The sequence below is a fragment of the Emys orbicularis genome, chromosome 6 (genome assembly GCF_028017835.1).
Source record: "Emys orbicularis isolate rEmyOrb1 chromosome 6, rEmyOrb1.hap1, whole genome shotgun sequence".
Lineage (NCBI taxonomy): Eukaryota > Metazoa > Chordata > Testudines > Emydidae > Emys > Emys orbicularis.
The window spans coordinates 6,375,700-6,398,477 of record NC_088688.1 but is presented as its reverse complement, the minus strand read 5'-3'; the positions used below and the strand labels follow the sequence as shown (position 1 = coordinate 6,398,477).

Sequence of the window (22,778 nt, the reverse complement as noted above, 5' to 3'; positions counted from 1 at the left end):
ACTAGTTTACCAGCGGGATGGTCATGAAATAGTGAATTGTAGGCAAATGCTGCTGACTATTCAAAAACCGAAAATTGATTTTAAAAATCAGAAACCTGATTCGAAGTGTGATAGTGGGAAGAAAAACAGGCCACATGATCTGCACATTGAATCAAAAATCAGATCAGATTTTGAATACTCACCAAAAAGCTACACACCAAGAGCCATTCACAGAAATTTTCTAGCGAAGAATTTCAGATAATGAATAAACTGGGGAGAATCCTGATCTGTTTGTGGACAATTCAGACAAGGGGAAACTGCGTTCTACTGTATTGTGAAGGAACCTATGGGGAATAGGATTGAAATTCACCTTAGAAAATATTTGTTGTGAACTATTTTTCCCAGCTCTATCCTGAACACCCGGATGCCCATAAAGAAACCTGTCATTTAAAATGTAAGTGTGGAATTGCCCCTCTTTGCTGCCCTAAAGCCGTGGTTCAACTAGCCAGAACTGCTGGTGTTTGCCTTGAAGCTATAACTAGAGCTGGGCAAAATTTGTCGGAAAAATAGTTTATTTGCTAAAAAATGCAGTTTCAACCTGAAATTATTTGCGAATTTGACATGAATAGTTTCAGCCGTTCACAAAATGGCCAGAGCAGGAAGTGCCGGGGTGCCTTTCTGCTTCTTCTCTCCCCACCCAATAATCTTTAGCCCAATGCTTAGGAAACTCACCAGGGATGTGGGAAACTAAGTTCAGATCCCCGCTCTGGATCAGACCTGAACTGGACTTTTTTGATTCAGTAAAAATGCCCCCAAACATTCAGATATGGTTCAACTTGAACTAATTTTTTTCTCTGATTTTTCAGGACTGCCACCAAACTGAGAAGTCAGTTATTCCCCCAGCTCTGTTTAGTACCTTAGGACAGGGGAGTTGATACTCCTGTTAAAAGGGTATTTCAGTGATTGCAGGAGTGATGAAAGGTGCTAGGTCTGAAAGCTCTGGAGGTCAAAGACTTCTATTGATCCCTAAAAATGGCAGAGTGTAGCCCGCTCCCCACGTTTTGCCTGGTGAGAGCTCTTCTAGGGGTGAAAGCGGAACTCTTTCTCCATTGCCCACACAATCTGTGTCCCTCTCTTCTGACGCTTCCAAGAAAGGCACCACCTAAGGTCAGCAGTGGCGGAGTTGCTTTGGGATACAGACATCTGCCTAATAGGAGGTGAACTGAAACTACCTCTTGTTTCACCTAGGCCAGACTTGTGATAAGCACTGAGATGGTCCAGTGGGGGCCATGGTGGGTTAAACTTACTGTGGGCAAGGAAAGGGTTAATGACATTAAAGCAAGTAATTAGATTACCAATTCCAGGCATGTAATTAAAATAGCACTGTGATGTACTTGTGAGGGGTCATATTGATATGATCCAAGTGCTGAAAGAAATGACAGCCATATTCCCAGGGCAGAGCAGGATTGCTGGGGAGATTGTCGGCTGTGTTTATTACAGATGGGTAGGGGGGCTGATTTCAGGAGGCTGTTTCTGCTGAAGGTTGCTCAGAGATGACAAGCTGCACCTCTGACATAGCCTGCCCAGAGGATGATAAAGAGTAAACAAATGGCTGTTACTAGAGGACAAATTGGAACCTCACCCCGCCCCCCAAGTCCTGAAGGTCCCCGGACTTAAATCCCCAGTTCCAAAATCACTTGCTAGGTTTTGGACTGAAGTGAATACAAAGCTAAAAAAGGGCCTATTTTGCAGTTTGGCTTGAACTCATGATCTCGCCCAGAGGAACACACTGGGTTTTGGCTTAGGTCCTTATCCATCTTCCATTGCAGTCACTGGATGTTTTTCCATCATCAGTGCTGGGCGCTGGATCAAGCCTTTAGCACCAGATTGTGACACCCTTACTCACACTGAGCAGTGCCGTACTCCAAAGTAGCCCCGCTGACTAAAGCGGGTACTGAAGGTGAGCTACTGGGGTGAGTTACTAGTCAATATGGGTAAGGGTATCATAGCTGTGATGGGTTCGGTCACAGAGACCCCCTTGGGACTGTCACCTGATGTGCTGAAACTACCTCTGAGCTCATTTTCTTTGCCAGCTTGAGGCTCCAGAACCCTGTCTTGCTGAGCCAGACACGCTAGCCTGCTGCAAACACAGACCCAGGGTCTGAACCATGCCCCCAAAGCTGCAGACTAAACTGAAAACAGCTCAGCAAGTACTCCTGTCTCCAGCACCCAGCTCCCAATGGGATCCAAACCCCAAATAAATCTGTTTTACTCTGTATAAAGCTTATACAGGGTAAACTCATAAATTGACCGCCCTCTATAACACTGATAGAGAGATATGCACAGCTGTTTGCTCCCCCTGGTATTAATCACTTACTCTGGGCTAATAAATGAACAAACGTGATTTTATTAAGTATAAAAAGTAGGATTTAAGTGGTTTCAAGTAATAACAGACAGCACAAAGTAAGTTACCAAGCAAAATAAAACAAAACTCACAAGTCTAAGCCTAATACATTAAGAAACTGATTACAGATAAAATCTCACCCTCAGAGATGTTCCAATAAGCTTCTTTCACAGACTAGAATTCTTCCTAGTCTGGGCCCAATCCTTTCCCCGGTACAGTCCTTGTTAGTTCCACAGACATCTTAGGTGTAAACTAGGGCTTTTCTCATGACTGGAACTCTCTTTGTGCTGTTCCACCCCCTTTTATAGCTTTGGCACAAGGCAGGAATCCTTTGTCTCTCTCTGGGTTCCCACCTCTCCTTCTAAATGAAAAAGCACCAGGTTTAAGATGGCTTCCAGTATCATGTGACATGTTCACATGTCCTGTGAGACTTCATTACCCACTGGCTGGCACACACGTATACAGGAAGGCTTACAAGTAAATAGAGTCATTTACAACCAATTGTCCTGGTTAATGGGAGCCATCAAGATTCTAAACCACCATTAATGGCCCACACTTTGCATAACTACAGTAGGACCTCAGAATTATATTTCATATTCCTAATTTCAGATACAAGAAAGATACATTCATACAAATAGGATGACCACACTCAGTAGATTATAGGCTTTGTAATGATACCTCACAAGAGACCTTTTGCATAAAGCACATTCCAGTTACATCATATTCACACTTATAAACATATTTTTATGAAGCATATGGAGTGCAACGTCACAATAGCCTGTTCTGAGTGATCCAGGTCTTGACCTCAAGGCGCGATCACTGTGATGCACTGTTTGCAGTTATCCTGGCGTACCACTGGTAGGTTGCGGGTAGTGAAGGATGCAGAAGCACAACCACTCAAAGACCTTTTCCCAAGAGTCACTCTGAAGTCAGTACTTGGTCCCAGCCCTCAGTTCCTTGACTCACCTCTGCTATACATCCTTTGACTCCGCTGGGGTAGCACATGGCATTGAAAGCTGTAATAACTGCACGTAGCTCTGAACTTCTCAGCTTCTGAGGGCTTTGTCAGTGGTGTCGTTGTTGCTCCATAGGTGCCCATGATCTTTACAGAAAGAGATGGGTCTCTTTGCCCCAGCGGGCAAGGACATGGATAGATCCTCAGCACATCCCTGTCAGCCTGGCTGAAGCACCACCGTCCTCATTTTACACTGGGGAAACAGAGGCTCTCTCTTTTATTCCATTGCTTGTAGGGTGCTTAGCAGAATGGGGCCCTGATCCTTGACTGGGGTCCCTCAGTGGTACTGTAAGAGTAGTGGTAAATAGCTCACCACAAGACCATCCCTCCTCCTTAATAAGAATAATGAAACACACAGAGGTTATGTGACTTTGCTTGATAGAACACAGCAAGTCTGCGGCAAAACTCCAGATAGAACCCTGACTCCCCGACCTAAAAGAAGAGAAGGGTGTTCATAGGCTCAGGCAAAGATGAGAGGCATTTCATCTCGTTTCTTTCCTTTGGCATCTCCGATGATGATTACTTTATAGGAACTTTCTGACTTTGTACAGCATGGCCAGGATCCCTTTAAAATTCAGGACTCAGGGTGCAATTGTACAGTTAAAAAAAAAACTTGCAAAAGAAATTTTTCAAAGGGGTAACTGGGGAGTAGCATGCTTACAGGAAGATGGATCTACCCTTCCCTCCATGGGAGAATTAAAGCCCACACCTAGGCTTATGCTCATTTGCACTTGTCTCCATCACACAGCTGTTCGGATTTGCTGGTATTTTCTCTAGCCCGGATGTCTCTGAAGCTTCTGTCTCCAGCACCAGGAGACTGGCATCTGTGCAATCATAACTCCTAACGTATGGGATATAAAGAATCTGTTAAATAGAACAAAAAAGGGAGAAAGGGGAGAGTTACATCCAAGGAAACTGCTCCAGCTGAGATGTGATTAGGGCTCCCAAAAGCCACCAGGTTGTGATGAGCAGGTGAACTCAGCAAACATTTTAAAGCCTGCTGCAGAATTAGCCCCTGAGGATGTGTTGTTTGAAGGGGGCTATGCGGGAGGAGGGTAGATTTTGTTCTTGTTGTTTTGAGTTAAGTTGTTGGGGGCGATTGGGGTTTTCTGTCCTAATTTCCGAAACCGCTCCATTTTACAAGGTTCATGTGTTTTTCAGCAAGGTACCACGGAGAAGTTAATTAGCTAATTTACAATTAGCTACCACAGAATTCGTAATTGCTTCCCCTGTGGAAAGGGACATAATCATCATCACGCAGCCATAGGACTGCTGTGAAAATGGCAATAGGAGCACGCGGCTCAGACCACAGGAAATGCCCTGCTTTTAGCCTACTGAGCTGCCTGATTAGCAAATGTGAGGAGGGGGAGAGTTGTGGGGGGACTCCTACACAGAGACTCAGGATGCGGGATATAGCCTGAGCCGGCAAATTGAGATTCAGATCTGGAGCTGGTTCCAAACTTCCCCAAAGTTCAGTAGCTCAGATCTGGAGTTCCCTCCCTATGCTTTGGCCCAAGGTAGACACTACCTCTGTTCTGAAAGCTGACACAGCTTGAGGGCTATTTTTGCTTCCTGTGATGTAACCCAGAGGTTCCCAAACTGGCACGTGGGTCACTCGTGATCTGTGGGGAACTTTGCAGCGAGCTGGCTGTTCACATGACACTAGCTTTGCCCCTGCCCCTCTTTCCAGCTGCTGCCATTGGCCTGTAGGCTGCTCACTGCAAAGAAGAACCTGGAGGCCTGTACAAGCCTCTGGGAACAAAGAGGAGAAACTGGCCCTTGGTGCCTGTGTTAGCGGCTGCTGAGGAGAGCAAAACAGGAGCTGCCTTCCCAGGACACACTGAATGCAGCAGGGCCCCTCCTTGCTGCAGAGTGCATAGCCTGCTGGAGTGGGTAGCAGATAGCTGGGGAGATCCACTCTACCTCTTGCTCCCTCTCTGCTCATTGTGACACACCAAGTTTAACAGGCTGTCATTAGCTGTTTATCTAAGCACGGGTGTTGGAGCGTCTTTCCACGGTGCTGGAGGACACAGGCTCACACACCCTGCAGACGGATCTGAGCTCTGCAGCCAGTCACTAGTTGTATGTGCAATCCCTGTCGCAACTGGTCACATTTAGAAGCAGAAAAGAATAGTAGTGAGACAAACAGGGATGAATAATACTAATAAGGAATTAATTAATATCCGTATTCAGAGCCAAAATGAAGGTATGCAGCAGGCGGAGGCCTGAATGTTAGAAAGTCAGCAGTTGCCTTATTGCATTTCCTCATGCATTTGCCTGTGGCAGGATCTGAAAAGGTATATATTGTACCTGCCTATAGAATACACACTCATAATCTACCCACTTATATCATATGCCATGGCAATGAGTTTGTTACGCACATACACAAACTCATAGCTTTTAAGGCCCAAAGGCCTGGTTGTGATCATCTCTGTCTTCCTACATGACACAGGCCACAGAAGACAGCTAGATCTCTCTCTGTATTATGGAGGTACTAGTTGCGACATCACAGATAATATGGTCGGAGTCTGTTTTTCTGCTAGAGCAGGGATTCAACCTCTTTGTTTATTATGAAGAATACATACAGAGAGAGAGCGAAAGAGAGCTAGCTACGTGTGTGTGTGTGTGTGTGTGTGTGTGTGTGTGTGTGTGTGTGTGTGTGTGTGTGTGTGTGTGTGTGTGTGTGTGACCCTGATTTTTCCCCTAGGCCCTTCACAGTCTCGGCGAGTATCATACACATCCTTTGCCCTGCAGAGGGTCAGGCATCCTGCATCTCATTGTCCCTTCTGTCTCTTGAATTAGCACTTCCCCTCACTCGACACTCGGTGTACAACATTCTATTATTGCACCTCTCTTGCCTGCCGTCTCCTTCCCTAGGCCCGTCTGACACCTCTGCCTTACGCTTATCATGGAAACATAACATTTAAATACAAATAGAACAGGGAATAATTTAACCCCTATTCACACCAAGGGAGGTGCCAGGCCTTCATATAAACACAGCCCGGGAGATTTATAGATACCGTATATTTAGCTAACAAGCTACATTTCTTCACCCATGTGGCTTGTAGCCAGTGCCACTGACTCAAGCGAGCCCTAGCAGGGCTGGCAGAGGAGCCTGCGGGTGGGAAGCCTTGTTACATTGTAATATCAGGGGTGTCATTAAGGGTACATCTTCTATATTATTTTTTTGGTTTTGTTTCTCCAGCTTTTGATGTCCCAGCAGAGACCAAGGTACCTTGCACTGTTGCTGGAATGGATGGGAAATGTAGGCTACATACGGTTACTCTACAGAGAGGCCTTGTGGATAATTTATATTTTAATTTATTCGTCATGTTTATTACTGTAATACCTAGGGAACAACCAAGATTGGGGCCCCATTGTGCTAGGTGCTGTACGAACACAGAGCCCGAGACAGTCCCTGCCCCAAAGACTTACAATCTAAATAGGCAAGGTGGATGCAAAATAAGGGAAAGGACCAATCAACACGCTAGCTGCAGCTGGTCGAACAGAGCAATCAATGTGGTGGCTGAAAACGACCTGTTAGGGAAGAGTGTTCGATAGAAGGGGATCAGCTAAACAGAAAGACAAAGGGAAGGGAGAGGGGTAAGGGTGACATAACAGGCAAAAAGAGGGAGGGAGGGAGGAATGTCTGAGAGTCAGGCATAGAATGAGGCTGAGGTAATGAGACCGCAAGACTGAGGGCAGGAAAAGGAGGCTGGAGCAAACAGCCAATCAGCACTGAGCGGAGAAATCACAGTCAAAAGTGTAGAAAATATCACCAGTGTCCATCAGTGCCAGCTTTATTTCTGTTGAGGGCGCCTAAGAAGGAAAGGAACTGGCTTGACTCTCAGATTCCAAGTTCGGGTTTTTTCTACTGGCAGCTTTTACTCGTAAACTGAGCTTAATTGATCTGAAATCACTGAGACATAATAACCGTGGGGCTCAGTGGAGCTGTTTGTAGGGAGTCACTTTTCAGATCATAACCCCCCTCTTTCTCCAGCTCTGTCAATCGGGATGATGATATCTACCTTCTTCAAAGGGCTATTCTGAGAATGACATAGCCCATGGTTGCAAAGCGCTCTGAATGTGACAAGTTCAGAGGTTGGGGTATTCTGACCCAGAATCTTGCATGGTCTATTCCCGAAACAGATGCCAGCATGGAATTGAGATCCAAGTTTGGAAACTAACACACACACACAACGTTCTGGAATGGTTTGATCCAGGGGATTGGTCCAAGTCCATGCCCAGACTTGAACGTTTGATGTCTCTCCCTTTCTGTTGAACTTCCACTGTGCAGACATTGCCTTTCCCTTTGCAGCGGCAAAATCAGCGTGATCTGCATGATGGGAGAGAAACCCAGTGCAGTGAACTCTCATAAGGGGGGGAGGGATAGCTCGGTGGTTTGCACATTGGCCTGCTAAACTCAGGATTGTGAGTTCAATCCTTGAGGGGGCCACTTAGGGATCTGGGGCAAAATCAGTACTTGGTCCTGCTAGTGAAGACAGGGGGCTGGACTCAATGACCTTTCAGGGTCCCTTCCAGCTCTATGAGATAGGTATATCTCCATATATTATATTATAACAGGATGCTCTGGAAGCATCGCCAATAGAGAGAGTATATAGCATACATTCATCCCCGTGCACAACACACCGTGTCCAATGCAATCCCTCTCCATTTTCCTCTGGTGGCCTAATGGCCTTCCTCGTGCTCTCTCAGACATATTTGATGAAGTTGAGCCGAGTTACCGTGGCGCTCGGCGTGTCAGCCTTTTGTTTGGGACTTGGCAAAGCATCTGGGGGCACTGGTGGTGTGAAAGGTTCAGTGTAAGCTCATTAGTGGATTACGGTGCTGTAATTTCAGTCGCATGCAAATGAATCCAGGTGCACGTCGAGATCGGGAACCCACTGAATGTTCCCAGCTGCTGCCGTGTTCCTCCGCTCTTCCCATTCAGTGCACAGGATACATTATTATAAGGTCACAATGAGCTTTCTTGCAGGTCTGGAATGCAAAGAGCAAACCTGATGGTTGTTTTAAAAGACTGCCTGGGAGTCGTTGGTTGTTAAAGCGACTCATTTCACCAGCCGGTTGTGTGAACATTTAGGTGTCTGAGACAGCAGTTGCCATAAATCACTGTTATAAAAAACACTAGGCAAAGATTTTCAAAAGTGATTTGGAGTCACCTTAAAGGGGCCTGATTTTCAGCAGGGCGGGTGCTCAGCCCTTTCTGAAAATCAGGCCATTTTAAGGGGGGTCAACTTGGGCCCCAAAGTCACAAGCCACTTTTGAAAATCTTGGCCCTAAAGCCACGAGTAAGTGAGTAGAGGATCTCAGTCCAGTGGCTGGTGGTCACGTGGCCACCTGGTGGACATGGCACAAAACTGGCGGTGATGGGCACCTTTTGCTCGCAGTCTTCAGTGACACGCGGATGACTGAATGTCAGGGAAAAGGGAGTAAAACCAAAAAATAAAAGGTTTGCGTAACATACCTAGATTTATGCTTTGCATAAACTAAATTAGGCAAGGCAGTCTCAGGCCAGGTCCACACTAGGAACTTTTGCTGGTATTATAACATTGATTAGGGGTGTGAATTTTGTCTGACACATCGATACCGGCAAAAACCCTAGAGCAGACACAGTTATACCGGCATAAAAGTGCTTTTCTTGGTAAAAGTGCTTTTCTAGGGAGGCAGTATAGGCTTTACTGACAACAGCACTTTTTTACCAGTATTAGCTATGTCAACACCGGGAAGGTTTGCTTGCATACCCATACCAGTGTAGTTATACCAGCACGTTTTCTTCTAGTGGAGATTTGGCTTCAGTTGTGCTCAAAGATCTTTCTTTCCCCTGCACCTCACCTCCATCTGGGGCAGCCAACCCTCCTTCTCCAAACCAGTTTCCCCAGACACCGACACACACAATAGGGTTTTGGACTTACTGCTTTCTCTAAGACTTTGTCTAAGCAAGGCCTAAAGAGATGCTTCATTGAGGATATGACTAGCGTTAATAGCTACCTGTCAAAGGTTTAACACCCCATCACAGAGATTCCATTGCACAGAGCAATTTGCCCATGGAGTAAAATGGTTTCTGATGGACCATACACGTTGTATCTCCAAGAAGATAGTTTCATCTGGCTGTGGGGGAGACTTTTCTACAGTTGAATCTTTCCCTTTCTCCTTGTGCCCACCCAATGGTTAGGAAATATTCCTTCATTGGCAGATACATGCAGCCCATCACAGAGATGTGACCAAGGGGGATGCTGGAAGCTTCTCGGACTCATAGAGCTATAGTCCATTCCTTGCCATTGGAGGATTAAATGACTCGATTACTTGAAAAATAGTCTAGACAAAGCACTGAAAAAGTACAGTGGTGAAGTCCGACACTGCACTAACCGATCTTCCTAGCTCCTATTTCCATGGTTCCCAGTAGATCTGGTTAAGACAGTCATCAAAGCTATCACTTTCCTTATGCATGCCTCTAGAAAACAAGCCTTTGAGCTGTCCATTACTTTAGCTACTTCAGTTGAGATGGGGGGAAAAGAAAGCATGGGGATAACCCAGTGTGTCGTGTTCCTACTATTTCAGCGCTGGCTACGCAGCTAAAAGCGATGTAAAGGCTGGTCTTCTTCCTACTCTAGCCATCTGTGCATTTTCTATACACAGAATGCTCTTGGTTCATCAAGATCACCCTAACGGGGTAGGGGTCTAATCCACTGCATGAAAAATTACTTTTAGCTCAGTTTCTAAGGCAATTTGCTAATTTACAGATGACTCTTGGGTATGTGAACATTGATCAAACCAGCTTAAGCGGAGCAGTTTGCCTAAATCACCACTTTCTCAATGAGTAAAACTGGTGCCAATCACCCGTGTTCTCAACCAGAAAAGGGGTTTTGTAAATGGGCATTCTGGTCAGGTTCAGGTTATTAACATGCATGTTTAAAAAAAAAGTCAAAGTATTTATATACTAACATGCATTTATTCAAATTGGTTGCATCTGTTCTGTAAACTGCTTCGAGAAAAAAACCATCTTGGTTCACACACATTTACATAGTATTTAATGAATGATGAGTTACACATTTATGAAGCATGTGTAAATGGCCTATTTACATACACAGTGTAAACCATGTACATTTCTTTTTTTTCCCCTTCATGGAGTGATATTGTATAGTGCTGCCAGTCACAATGCTATGAATAGAAATCCATTCTAACAGTGGATCCAGTGCCCACTGAAGTCCATGAGAGTCTTTCTATTGACTTTGGTGGTCATTGGATTGCGCCCTGTTTTTGGGTGCTTTGTCAAAGTTTGTTCCTTTTAACAGCCGGGTCTACATTAGGAGCTGTTTACCGATATAGGTATAACGGTATGGTATAATGACAAAATGTTTTTAGTGTGGACACTGCTTATACTGGCAAAGCTGTGTTTTCACTGGTGTAGTTTATTCATACTCCACACCCAAGCTAAACAAGCTATACCAGTAAAAGTGCAGTTTTTCCAATATAACTGCGTCTACATTAGGGGTTTATGCAGGCACAGCTGTGTTGATCCGGGAACATACCTTTTCACACCCCTGATTGACATGCTTGTAGTGTAAACATAGCCTTACCATAAGCCCAAAGGTAAATACAACATCTACCAACAGAGCACAGTGGTATCCGAGATGCTAGCGGGTCTCCCCTTAGTTGAAATAGGATGTACCTGTCCTATCTCAGATACTTGTATTGGTAAATATTGGCTTTAAATGGTGACCACTGCAAGTTTGGGTAAAATCCATTCAGTTGGCTTCAATCAGCTGACCCTCAAAAATAGTCTGAATACGTATTTGTCTGTGTGTATATGTAGAGATCTGTCTGGGTACATAAATGTGTTTATATGTATAACGTGTATGTGAGCATTTATATATATTTATATAAGACCAAAATCTTCATTTACAAGCCAGGGCTTCCATTCCATTTAATTATTTCCCTCGCTGCTTTAAATCAAAGACCAATTCAAAACAGAGCCGCTTCTGTTAAACTTAATTATTTTCTCCTGCAGCTTATAGGGTAAAGTGGTGGCTACTAAAAAGGGCACTTCCTAATTGAAGGTTGGTTCTAAATGCCATCCTTGTATGCATTCCCTTTGAATGGCAGTCTGGAAAATACCAATGTTTTATTTCCGGGAACTCGTCTGCAAAGACTGAGCAGAAAGAACTGACTCATGAGGCTTGGGGCATCAATTTTCAGAGGTGACTAATTGGTTTTAGGTGCCTCGATCTTCCAGGGCTCAACGTGATGCTTGGCACTTTCTGAAAACCAGGCCCCTTTAAGGCGTTTCCAGCTTGGCATCCAAAATCCGTAGCCACTTCTGAAAATGTTTGCCTTGGCAGGGAGGGGAGAGGGACGTCTCCCTCCCACCTCTTTCTTTTGCATGTTGTGTGGAGTCATATTGGCTTTCGCACTCCTCCTGAAATATGGTAAGCATCTCTTTATTTTGTTCCAGAAGACAGAAAACTCTTTGTGGGGATGCTCAATAAGCAGCAGTCAGAAGACGACGTGCGCAGGCTATTCGAGGCGTTCGGGAACATTGAGGAGTGCACGATCCTCCGGGGACCCGATGGCAACAGCAAAGGTAAGACGGCTCGTGATGCACGGTGCGTGGCCCCTCCAGCCGGTCCCAACCTCTGTACAACAGTATCCATTAGACTAGGGTGACTCAGTGGCTAGATGAATGTCGCCCCTTGGATTGATTAGGGCCAAACTTTCCAATTAAGGTCCCTAAGGAGTGGGTCAAACTCTCTGCTGCTGTAAATGGGCCAAGGTCCACTGAAGAACATGTATACCAGCCGAGTTTGGCCCAGTCTCTGTAGGATATGTGTGCCTGAGCACAAAGGGCCAGTTGCATGCATAAAATACATGCCCACAAATGATTATGTGCGTACACTTCTTTGCCTGCATACCAGCTTGCATGCATCACTACCCACCTTGTAAGTGCATGTTTTGTGGGCACCACCTAAGTACTTATTTTTGAAAATGTGCCCACCCATATCCCGTCAAATTTGCTTCCATAATCCACCCTGAGGCAATCCAGAGCCACGTTTTCCTTTGTCTGCGTTTGAGTACCTTCAGGTGAAATGTGCTCATTCATTCTCTTAACAGAATCAAGTGTTCCACCTGCCATCTTCAGCCACTAGCTCTTCCCAAGTCCCAGATGATTTTATTATGTGTATTACAGGCCCCAATCCGTATTGGGACCCCATTATTCTGGGCGATGTACAAACAATAAGAGACAGTCTCTGTCCCATAGAGCTAATAGTTAAATAGACCAGACAAAGAATGGGAGGGGGGAAAAAGAAGCCCGTGGAGAGAAAAGGCCTCTCTAAGCCCACACAGCTGCCTAGCAACAGAGCCAAGAATAGAAGCCAGGGCCCCTTTCTCTTCTCTCTCGCCTCCAACACAAGAGTTCCTCTTCGTTATCATGTGTAATTCTCACTGTGGCCACTCCAGGCTAGCAATACTCCCGCCAATACTACAGGAATAGTGTTTTAGGGTTTGCTGCTGCACCCAATGAAGTCAATGGGAGTTTGACCATTTCCATTGGGAGCATAAGTAAAAGTAACGAAACACCAAAAGAAAGGCCGTTCTTGTAGTATGTTCAGTAGAGCTGGTCAGAAAATCCCCATTATTTTTCATGAAAAACATGTTTTTAAAATGGTTCTTTTCCCCTAAATTTCCAAAGAAATCAAAAACTGAAAAGATGTCAATTTTCACAAAAGAGATGTGGTTAAAATGTTAAATTTGGGGGCGTCACTGGGTGGCTGGACCTTTAATGGGAAATGGGTCTCAGCCTCATCTGTGAGATGATTAACTCCTCTTACCAGGTGGGGAATATAAAGATGGGTCATGTGATTCCATCAGGCTTCCCGGATAAATAAGGGAGAGGCCTGGGAGAGGGAGCGAGAAAAGTCAGCAAAGGTCTGGAGAAGGTTGCTGAGGGCTGCAGAGAGCAGCAAGTCTCCTGCAGGAGACCCTGAAATAGCCAGGACCAGGCATGCCGCAGAAGATGTGCACCTGCTGGTCTCTGAGCCAGAGGGAGTAGGGGAAGGCTGAGAGTCAAAAGAGCAGAGCAGCTGGAGGGGTTTGCCTGCTGGTCTCTCAATGATAGAGAAGACAACTCCGGGAGAGTTTTGGATCCTCTCCTTGGGAAAGGAAGGAATCCAGGTAGGAAAGCCTGTGAGTGGCTGCTTGGAGAACAGGGAAGGACTCTAGCTAGAAACGGTTGGGACTGGCTGCTTGATGAAGAGCAGACTGGGCCTGAAGAAGACCTAGAGCTGTGAATGAACTGTTGTGTTGTGGGTCGATGGACTTTACTGTGGGATTTTGAGCCTTGTTTCAACTTGTTCGTTATCAGACCAGCCCCAAACAGGGGTGTTATTAGCCAGGGGAAAGCCTTTGTGGATTAGTTCCAGGAACCTCAGAGGGAAACTGAGGCAAAGCCGCCCTTGGCCACAAAGAGGCAATCTGGAGACAGCGATTTAGTTACAGGGGGAAATAAAATTTCAAAACCCAAAATCTTTTAGCCAAAAAATTGGGGGGGGAGTGCTTGCTTGTGCCCCGCGCCCCCTGAGAAAAGTCAGGTAATTTTGACCAAAATAAAAATTGTCTATGATCAAAAAGCGAAATGTTTCAACTAGCTGTAATATGCAGAGCAGTATTGCAGGTTCCAGGAAGCATGCTGACGTCTGAGTATGGAGATGAACTTCTGAACTTGTTTTCTTATTTGATTTTTGGACATTTAAAAATAGAATTTACTCCACCATTAGCAGAATCTAAAATCAGTGAAGCCAGCAGTGTCCAAGGAGGCAGAATGGTGCAGCTGAACTGAGAAACCAGATTTCTCAACTCCCTGTACTGTGCTTTTCCTAACTGGAAATGGTAGAAGCCCCATCACTTAAAGCTGGCCTGGGCAAAGTGGTGAAGAATGTATAGGACGAAGGAAATGATCTTGCATTTTTCCACAGAAGAATGGACTGGATAATCACATGGACCGAACTTTTGCAGCAAGGCACAATGCAAAGACCCACAATTGCATACAAATAGGAATCTACACTTGTAAATAGGTAAATACACACAAAAGGGCCATTTTGCAAGTGCATATACCCACTAGCTTATACAAACTGCAGGGAAACAAATGCACATACATTTTTGAGTGTGCGCCCGTTGCGCCCCGATTTAAACAGTGTGCCTTGTCAGTCTTTGCCATCCCCAATTTAAAAGCTCTTATATCGGGTTTCACAGACAAATACTTAAAATGTGAAAATTGGTCTCATTGGATTGACTAGCCAGTTGTTGGCCCTTTTGAGACAGTACTTATCACCTGGACGCGTGGAGCTGGGAGAGTTCTGTCCTTGAAGCGTGGCACATCACAGCCTTTTCTCCAGCATCAGCATTTGAGCAAGAATTTTCCCTCTAATATCAGGGTCATTCTTCCAGCCGTTTCCTAGAAAAGTATCTTCAATTTAAACAGGAAGCCCTCCTCTCTTGACAGTGAAATGCATCCATTAAATATTGATCGGCATGTAATATTTCATCAAATGTGCTGGCGTGTGTGAAGAAGACACCAGCCCTGTTGTGGCAGTTCATATGTCACCAGATATTTTGACATGTGACAACATCGACGGGCATATTTCTGCAACACGAAGACGGAGGATCCTAACCACAGTGACACATTTGAGAAAGACACTGCTATGCCTATAAAGTCACTCTCAGCCAGCAAAGATTTGTCATCTTCAGACAGGCCTCAGCTTGTTACGGTGGTAGGAAACAGCCGGGGGAAAGGGAGTGTGCCATCCGATATACTCTCTGCTCTGGGGGTGAGTGTCTGGGGAAGTCCAACACCAAGAGCGGAAATTGGATGCTAATGCTGTGCAGGGAGGTAGCAATCATGGCAGAATGGCAGAATGGGAGAGTCGTTCCGCACCAGAGGATCTCAGCTTTCTCCCAGCCACGATTCCCTCCAAGCCACCTACTTTTTAAGGGTTTGATCCAATGCACATTGAAATTAATGGGATACTATCCACTGATCTGAATGTCTGTTGAATCCAGCTCTTATTCCATGGGGCTCACTTTTCAGCTTTTTCACAGTCCCATGTGATGCATCATTGCTCCCTCTGTTACTCCTTATGGAAGTATTAGCCTGATGGTAGCTAGAGAAGAAGACACACACACACACACTCACAAATGCCAGCCTGTGTCTTGATGTACTTTTCCCACCCCTTTTGCAGACCCATTGTGAGCTGGACAGGTTTGCCTGTAAGTTACAGCTTCATCTCTTGAAAGGCTGGGACTTAAGAACATAACAGCTACCATAATGAGTCAGGTTAATGGTCCATCTAGCCCAGTGTCCTGTCTCCCACAAAGGCCAGTACCAGAGCTTCCAGGGGAATGTACAGAACAGGGCAATATTGGAGAGATCCATCCCATCTTCCCCTCCCGGCTTCTGGCACTTAGAGGTTTGAGGTCACCCCGAGCATGGTTTTGCATCCCTTCCCATCCTGGCTAATAGCCATTGATGGATCTATCTTCCTTGAATTTACCTAGTTCTTTTTTGGAACTCAGTTATACTTTCGGCCATCACAACATGCTGTGGCAATGAGTTCCCTGGGTTAATTTTGTGTTGTGCGATAAAGCATTTCCTTGGTCTCCCTCTGTCCTTGTAGCTCCTCCTACTGTTCTGTTTGATCCTGCTGTTGCTCCGTCGCTGTAAAGCAAATTAAACGAGTGTAGTGCCGGTGAATGGGGCTGGATTGACAGAACACTCATCTCCCCCACTGCACGCCCACCTCCCTGCCATTCTGCCAGTCTCTTCCCAGAGAGGGCCAGTCTCTAGGGCAGTGGTTCTGAACCTGCACCCCTTGGTTCTCAAAATATGTTCTCGCACCTCTTATCAAAAACCGTTGAAGTAGGTCAGTTCTTTAAACCTAGATATATCATAACTATAGAACGAAAGAGCTAGAATGATATATTTATTTTAATTTCGCAGTAAAATTAAGAAGACATGACAAATTACACACTTTTTGTAGGTTTACCGGCTCAGTGACTCTTCTGCTGTTGCTCTTGTTCAATGATGTTCGAAAAACGAGGAACTTTTTTTGAAATACCCACACGCATGTCATCGCTCGCATTTAGGCGGTTTCTGGCCTTTGTTTTGATGTGTAAGAGTGATGAAAATCTCATACAAGTACATAGTCGCAAATGGCACAAGGATCTCCAGCGCTGTCTTCGCCAGTTGTGGAAACGGTGGCTAGTTGAGCACCCCAGACATTCTCAAGTGTCATTGTCTCAAACTCCATTCGGATTCGGCCATTGGCTCGTAATTCAATGAGATCATCTTTCATCAAATCACTATCGTTGATGGAATCCAGGTCAAAAGGAAATGGATCCAGTATGCAGTGGAAGTAAACTGTAACCGACGCGCTAACAGTTAGCAGCTAACTGAATTCAAACAAAGCCGCGATGCTGCCACATCATCATCTGCGCATGCATCAAGAAATACCCCACAATGTGGCGGTACCCTGTACTTTGTAGTGAGATAATTTCACTACAATTAGCTTAAAAACTTGAAAATAATTTTTTTTGTTTGTATATTACAGTAATAGTTAAAAAAATTATAATGTTATGTGACAGGGTCAGGCCAAATGGCTAGAGGAGAGTGTTAGAAGGCAGATATATTAGTCCCAGATTAAGAAGATCCCTTTTCCCTGGGTAAGGTAACAGGGGCAGTTCCAGAACAAGCAGGAACATGCTGGAACCAATTAAAGCAGGCAGGCTAATTAGGACACCTGGAGCCAATTAAGAAGAAACTGCTAGAATCAATTAGGACAGGCTGGCTAATCAGGGCACCTGAGTTTAAAAAGGACTTCACTTCAGTTTGTGGCGTGCATGCGAGGAGCTGGGAGCAAGAGGCTCTAGGAGCTGAGAGTGGGAAGGCGTATTGCTGGAGAACTGAGGAGTACAAGCATTATCAGACACCAGGAGAAAGGTCCTGGGGTGAGGATAAAGAAGGTGTTGGGAGGAGGCCATGGGGAAGTAGCCCAGGGAGTTGTAGCTGTCATGCAGCTGTTACAGGAGGCACTCTAGACAGCTACAGTCCACAGGGCCCTGGGCTGGAACCCGGAGTAGAGGGCGGGCCTAGGTTCCCCCCAAATCTCCCAACTCCTGATCAGACACAGGAGGAGGTGACCTGGACTGTGGGTTCCACCAGAGGGGAAGGTTTCTGGGCTGTTTCCCCGACCCACATGATGAATCTCTGAGGCGAGCAAATCCGCCAATAAGCTCAGGACCCACCAAGATAGAGGAGGAACTTTGTCACAGTTAATAAATACATAGGTTTGATGAAACAAAGTAGTTGTACTTACGTGCCTGTGCTTAATTTGTGTTTTCAATGATTTACCTTCTAAAAAAATCTGGCATGTCTCGCACCCCCAGAAAGGGCATCTCGCACCCCCAGGGGGTGTGTGCACCTCAGGTTAAGAACCACTGCTCTAGGGGTTAGAGGTAGTTCAGTCCAGCCATGGGTTGTGGATGTTTGTCCATTAGAATTAACCTGAGACCCACCAATTTATTTCTCAGAGTTTGCCAAACGGCAGTCAGATGGCCGCGAGCCCCCAGCATTTTAGGCTCCTGTTTGTTTAGAAATCCATCTCTAACCAGGAATGCACTTAAATACGTGAGGCCAGATTTTTAAAGGTGTTTAGGGGCCTAACTCCTATTGAAATCAATGAGAGTTGAGCACCTAAATACCTTTAAAAAATCTGGCCTATGGTTAACTTTAAGCACTTGCTTAAGCACATTGGCAAGAACAAGAGGCACCAGACTCCCTAATGAAAAAAGAAGCGGAGAGCCCGTCTCTTCTAGCCTTTTTCTCTGTGTATGAAGTGAATCACTTCATTTGAGGAAGAAACAAGAACGTTCTCACTCTTTCTCTCAGTTGCTCCCCATTCCTAGTTCTGAAGACTCACCTGGCATAATAAGAACAGCAGGAAGACTGAGGCTGATTCTCTCATACATAGCTTTTCTGCCCTTAACCACAGTGGCATTCCAGTGTTTTCATCATATAAGGTCATAGAATTGGGGTGGGGGGTGGTGAGGGGGAAGACAAAGTAAATATATATCTGAGAGTGTTGCCAGCTCTCATAATTTGAGTCTTGAAAAGTTTGGTGCTTCTCTTAATGTCCTGGCTCCTGGAGTCGTGAGGATCTCAGCTTTCACTTTTTAAAAAAACAAGTAGGTTTTTGGTCCTCACAGTTACAGGGAAAGGCTAGAACGCATGACTCAGCTGTAATCTAGATGCTCAAAACCCAGAAAGCAAAAAGAACCGTACATTTATTATTTTTAAATACTATGATTTAAGCCAGTCTGATGAATTTTAGGGCTGATTCATGAGTTTTTTGAATGTGTGGGATTGGCAGTACTGCACTGACTTATGATAGATACCCCCTTCCTGAGAAAGTGCCACAGGTTTTTAATGTCTCATGAAATGTCAGAACTAATCAATAATATGTGATTAAGTCACCCTCTCGTGGCTGGAGGTCCACAAAGCACAGAACACAAATACAGCTGAAATAATTTCCCATTTGCTCAGACGGTGGGAGCCTGTGCTTGCAGAATGGAAGGTTCCTTCTAAGTTCTTTCCCTCCTGATGATGTCCAAGCAGCCATGCGACACGGTATGTCTGAGGTCTGTGAAGTTAATTACACATGGTGATCACTGGTGACAAATATCCAAAGAATGCCAAACAGCAGAACTGGTTGGACATTTTCACAAGTTTGAAATAAATTGGCTTGAAATTCTCCATGTCAAAATTTTTGTTTCCATTTTTTGACCCGCTGTAGTTGACAGTCTGTATGTGGCAGAACTTTTTAGGGTGAGTTAGTTGAGGAACTTCTTCTGGAATTCAGTAAAACACTTCCTGGCAATAAGATCACTGAGGAAAGTCCTCGAAGCCCCACTGGCGGAGCTATTGAAATCTGGGACAGAGGCAGCCTACGAGGATATACAGTAAGGCATGTAGTAGTTTCTTGTGATAACAGGGGATGGGACTCAGGCCTTTGTCTCTGCATCATAGCACCCTTGTGAGGCAGGGTAGTGCTGTCACCCCCATTTTACAGATGAGGAACTGAGGCAGAGAGAAGCTAAGTGGCATGCCCGTGGTCACACAGGGAGTCTGGGCAAAGCAGGGGATTGAACCCAGGTATCCCAAGAATGACAGTGCTTTTCTTCAGTGCACGGTTTGTTTTGCTGACAGACAGAAAATGAGTGCTTTCTTGTCTATTGCTTTAGTAAACAGAGTTGGTTAGTGTAGGTGGAGAAAGCTGAAAAATCACCTCCGTCACTGCACGCTTGGAGACGCCAAAGGACAAGGCAGTGAAGTGCTGACAATCCCATTTATCAGTTTTTTACGGGTGGTTGACAAATACAGCCGATCAAAATTTTCTGAATTTCAATTTTCGAATTCAATTTTTCATCGAAGTTTTGACCAAAACAGAAAGTTTGGGAGTCCTTTTTCACATAAATATTCGTGGACAAACTCCGCCCTGTTATATGACCCGCTCTAGCGGCAGCTGAACAATTTCAATGAAAAATGTCATCAAAGTTTTGAATTTCAGTAGGGAAAAAATGGGACCGATTTTCCCCATTTTGAGGAGGGGGGAATATATTTTTCAACTAACTATATTATATAAAGTGGGGAGGAAAAACCAGCCAGACTGGAATGGGACAGACTTAGCTAACCAGGAGGGGCTCCACCCCTGCTGATCTTATGAGGTTAAACACTCCATTAATTGGAAAAAAACAGTTGGGATAAGGGAAAGCAGGAAATTCAAGTGCCCCGCTGCACTCACCCAAAGCTGTCAAGCATAAAAGATAACCACAAAGGAATCAAACCTCAGTAATAATAAAGGCAATAATCACTGAGCTCTGTCAGCAGCTGGTTCCAAGGAGGACACAGCCCTAGAGACTTAGTCCCTCCTGCTCTCTCTCCCTCTCGCTCTCTCTCTTTTTACAACCTGAACTTGAGTGGCAGCTCCATATTGCTAACCAGTTTAATTATTAGCACAAGTCTCAGCCTTGCGTTTCAAAAAGCTATTCGGGATCAATACTGAGCCTTGACAGAGTTAATATTACCAGTTTCCATTTGCTGGTGCTATTTACGGAAGCTGTGAGGTTCCTGATTTACACACACAGAGCAGCCAGCCAACAGGGAAGTGAAGGGTAGCTGTCTTATCTTATGAGACAGTTAGATGTGGGGAAGAGCTAGCAGGAACTCCAGGTAAGTTGCTACTCCACATGCCAGAGGCCAATGTGATACATCTCCCTGGAAGAACTAATTATTTCAGGACACAATCATTCTCACAGTGTTTTCTTCTTCTAAGGCCTTGTCTAAAGTAGGATTTTGGCCATGTCTACCCTAGGGGAAAAAAGGGGTTAGACAAGGCAGCTGTACTTTAACATGTGTTAGCAGGTCAAGGTCATCAAGAGAGCCAGGGCTCCATCTCAACCAGCTCAGCACATGTCAAAGCATACACTGCCCTGATCTCACTAGACTTTTGGTTAGCACATGTGAGCTAAAACGTGCTAACATGCCTTCTAGCCGAGCCCAGACAAGGCCTCACAGCAGAATGTCAAACTGCACGGTGAACTCTTAATGTGCAGTAGCAGGGTCCACATGGACAGTTCTGTGCAGTGAGCTAGCGTGCTAGAGATTTACACCCCCCGCTTGCTGCATACTAAGTAACAGACAAGGCCTCAGAATAGAAGGATGGCTTGTAATTAAGGCATTTGACTCAGACTCAGGAGATCTGGCTTCAGTTTATCACTGGGTTTTTGTGTGACTTTGAGCGTGACCCTTAATTTCTCTGGGCCTCAGGGTCCCATCTGTAAACGATATTTGTAAATGCAGTTGATGATACTTCCTTTCTCCCACCTTTTGCTTGTCCCATCTATTTAGAGTGCACCCCTTCAGGGGAGGGACTGAGTCTTCCTAGGTGTTAGTATGGTGTCCAGCAATCATCTCATTGGCCCTGATCTTCTCCGGCCTCTCGAGGCGCTACAGAAAAACAAATAATCAATATGTTGGGCCTTTTTCTCCATTCCATTTTTATGCATTTAATCAGCTTATTTATTTTGATATGTTTTTAAACACCACCACATATAATGTCTATTGCGTTGTTGCGGTTTTTTGTATACTGCATGTTTCCCTTCATTTGGCAAAGAGTACACAATATTTCCCCCCCAAATTCCTGCATGTTGTTCCATTTCTTCCCCACTAGCATATCAGGGTGAGCTGTCCCAGCAGAGACCTCCAGTGGTGATACCCATGGGACGTCCTGCTGCTGCTGTCACCATCTGATGATGCCTATAATGTACTTTGGGCTGTTTTTCTATTCTATTCTATGCGGTTTCTTATACTGCTTAGATATTAGGAACCAAATCCTCCGATGGATTAAATCAGTGTAGCCCCTGCTGAGTAGCTGGCCCTACATTTTCAAGTGTTTAACGGTATTGGGTGCCTCTGTTTGAGGGACTTGCAGAGGATCTCAACACCTTTGAGGGGGGACCTTGATTTTTCAGGAAGCGCTAAACTAAAAATCAGGCACCTTTGAAGACATTTGGGCACCTGAATTTGCAAGCAGCAAACTTCAAAAGCGCCTTCAGTGCCTAACTCATTTATTTCAATGGGAGGTGGGTGCAGAGGTGCTTTTTGAAAATTCCTCTAGACGTCTATCTGCATTTCAGGTGCCTAACTACCATTGGTCCTTTGTCCAGAGCAAGAATTTCTGGCCTTGGCTACACTGGCGCTGTACAGCGCTGCAACTTGCTGCGCTCAGGGGTGTGAAAACGCCCCCCCCCGAGCGCAGCAAGTGTAGCGCTATAAAGCGCCAGTGTAATCAGAGCCTGCAGCGCTGCACACTCACTCGCAGCGCTGCAAGCTACTCCCCTCGGAGAGGTGGAGTACATACAGCTCTGTGAGAGCGCTCTCGCAGTGCTGGCGGCGCGACTACACTCGTGCTGCCGCGGCAGCGCTGTGAATTCCCGAGTGTAGCCAAGGCCTCAGTTAACCCTTACCTCAAAACCCAACAGGGAATGACTGCGGCAGAGGGGTTGTGTTGACACCCTGTGGGTTGAACAGGGTAAATTCTATCTCCTCCAACCCTTGCATAGCTCCCACTGATTGAGGCTTTGTGCAGAGAGGGTGGATTTCACTCCAAGAGACAAAGGAACACAGTTTGACAGCTGCAGCCAAAATTCAGGGCTATTAGACCTGGAAAGCTTTTGTATACTTGCTAATCATCCTCTTTTTAGAGGCAGAAAGTGCAAAAGAATCTCGGCAAATACTTAAACACCCTGATT

The 22,778-nt window shown here is 45.3% G+C and overlaps 1 protein-coding gene across 40 annotated transcripts in view; it reads left to right on the top strand.

The window, feature by feature from the left end:
• The window catches only part of CELF4 (CUGBP Elav-like family member 4), an 846,252-nt gene that overhangs the window by 699,767 nt on the left and 123,707 nt on the right, over positions 1–22,778 (top strand). For 25 of the 40 annotated variants that reach the window (XM_065406462.1, XM_065406447.1, XM_065406431.1 and 22 more), the window contains one exon: positions 11,875–12,000. In XM_065406462.1, the coding sequence (XP_065262534.1) occupies positions 11,875–12,000 (126 nt within the window). Of the gene's footprint in view, positions 1–11,871; positions 12,001–22,778 lie in introns of all 40 variants that reach the window. The other 15 variants (XM_065406461.1, XM_065406445.1, XM_065406470.1 and 12 more) reach the window with 1 other exon arrangement.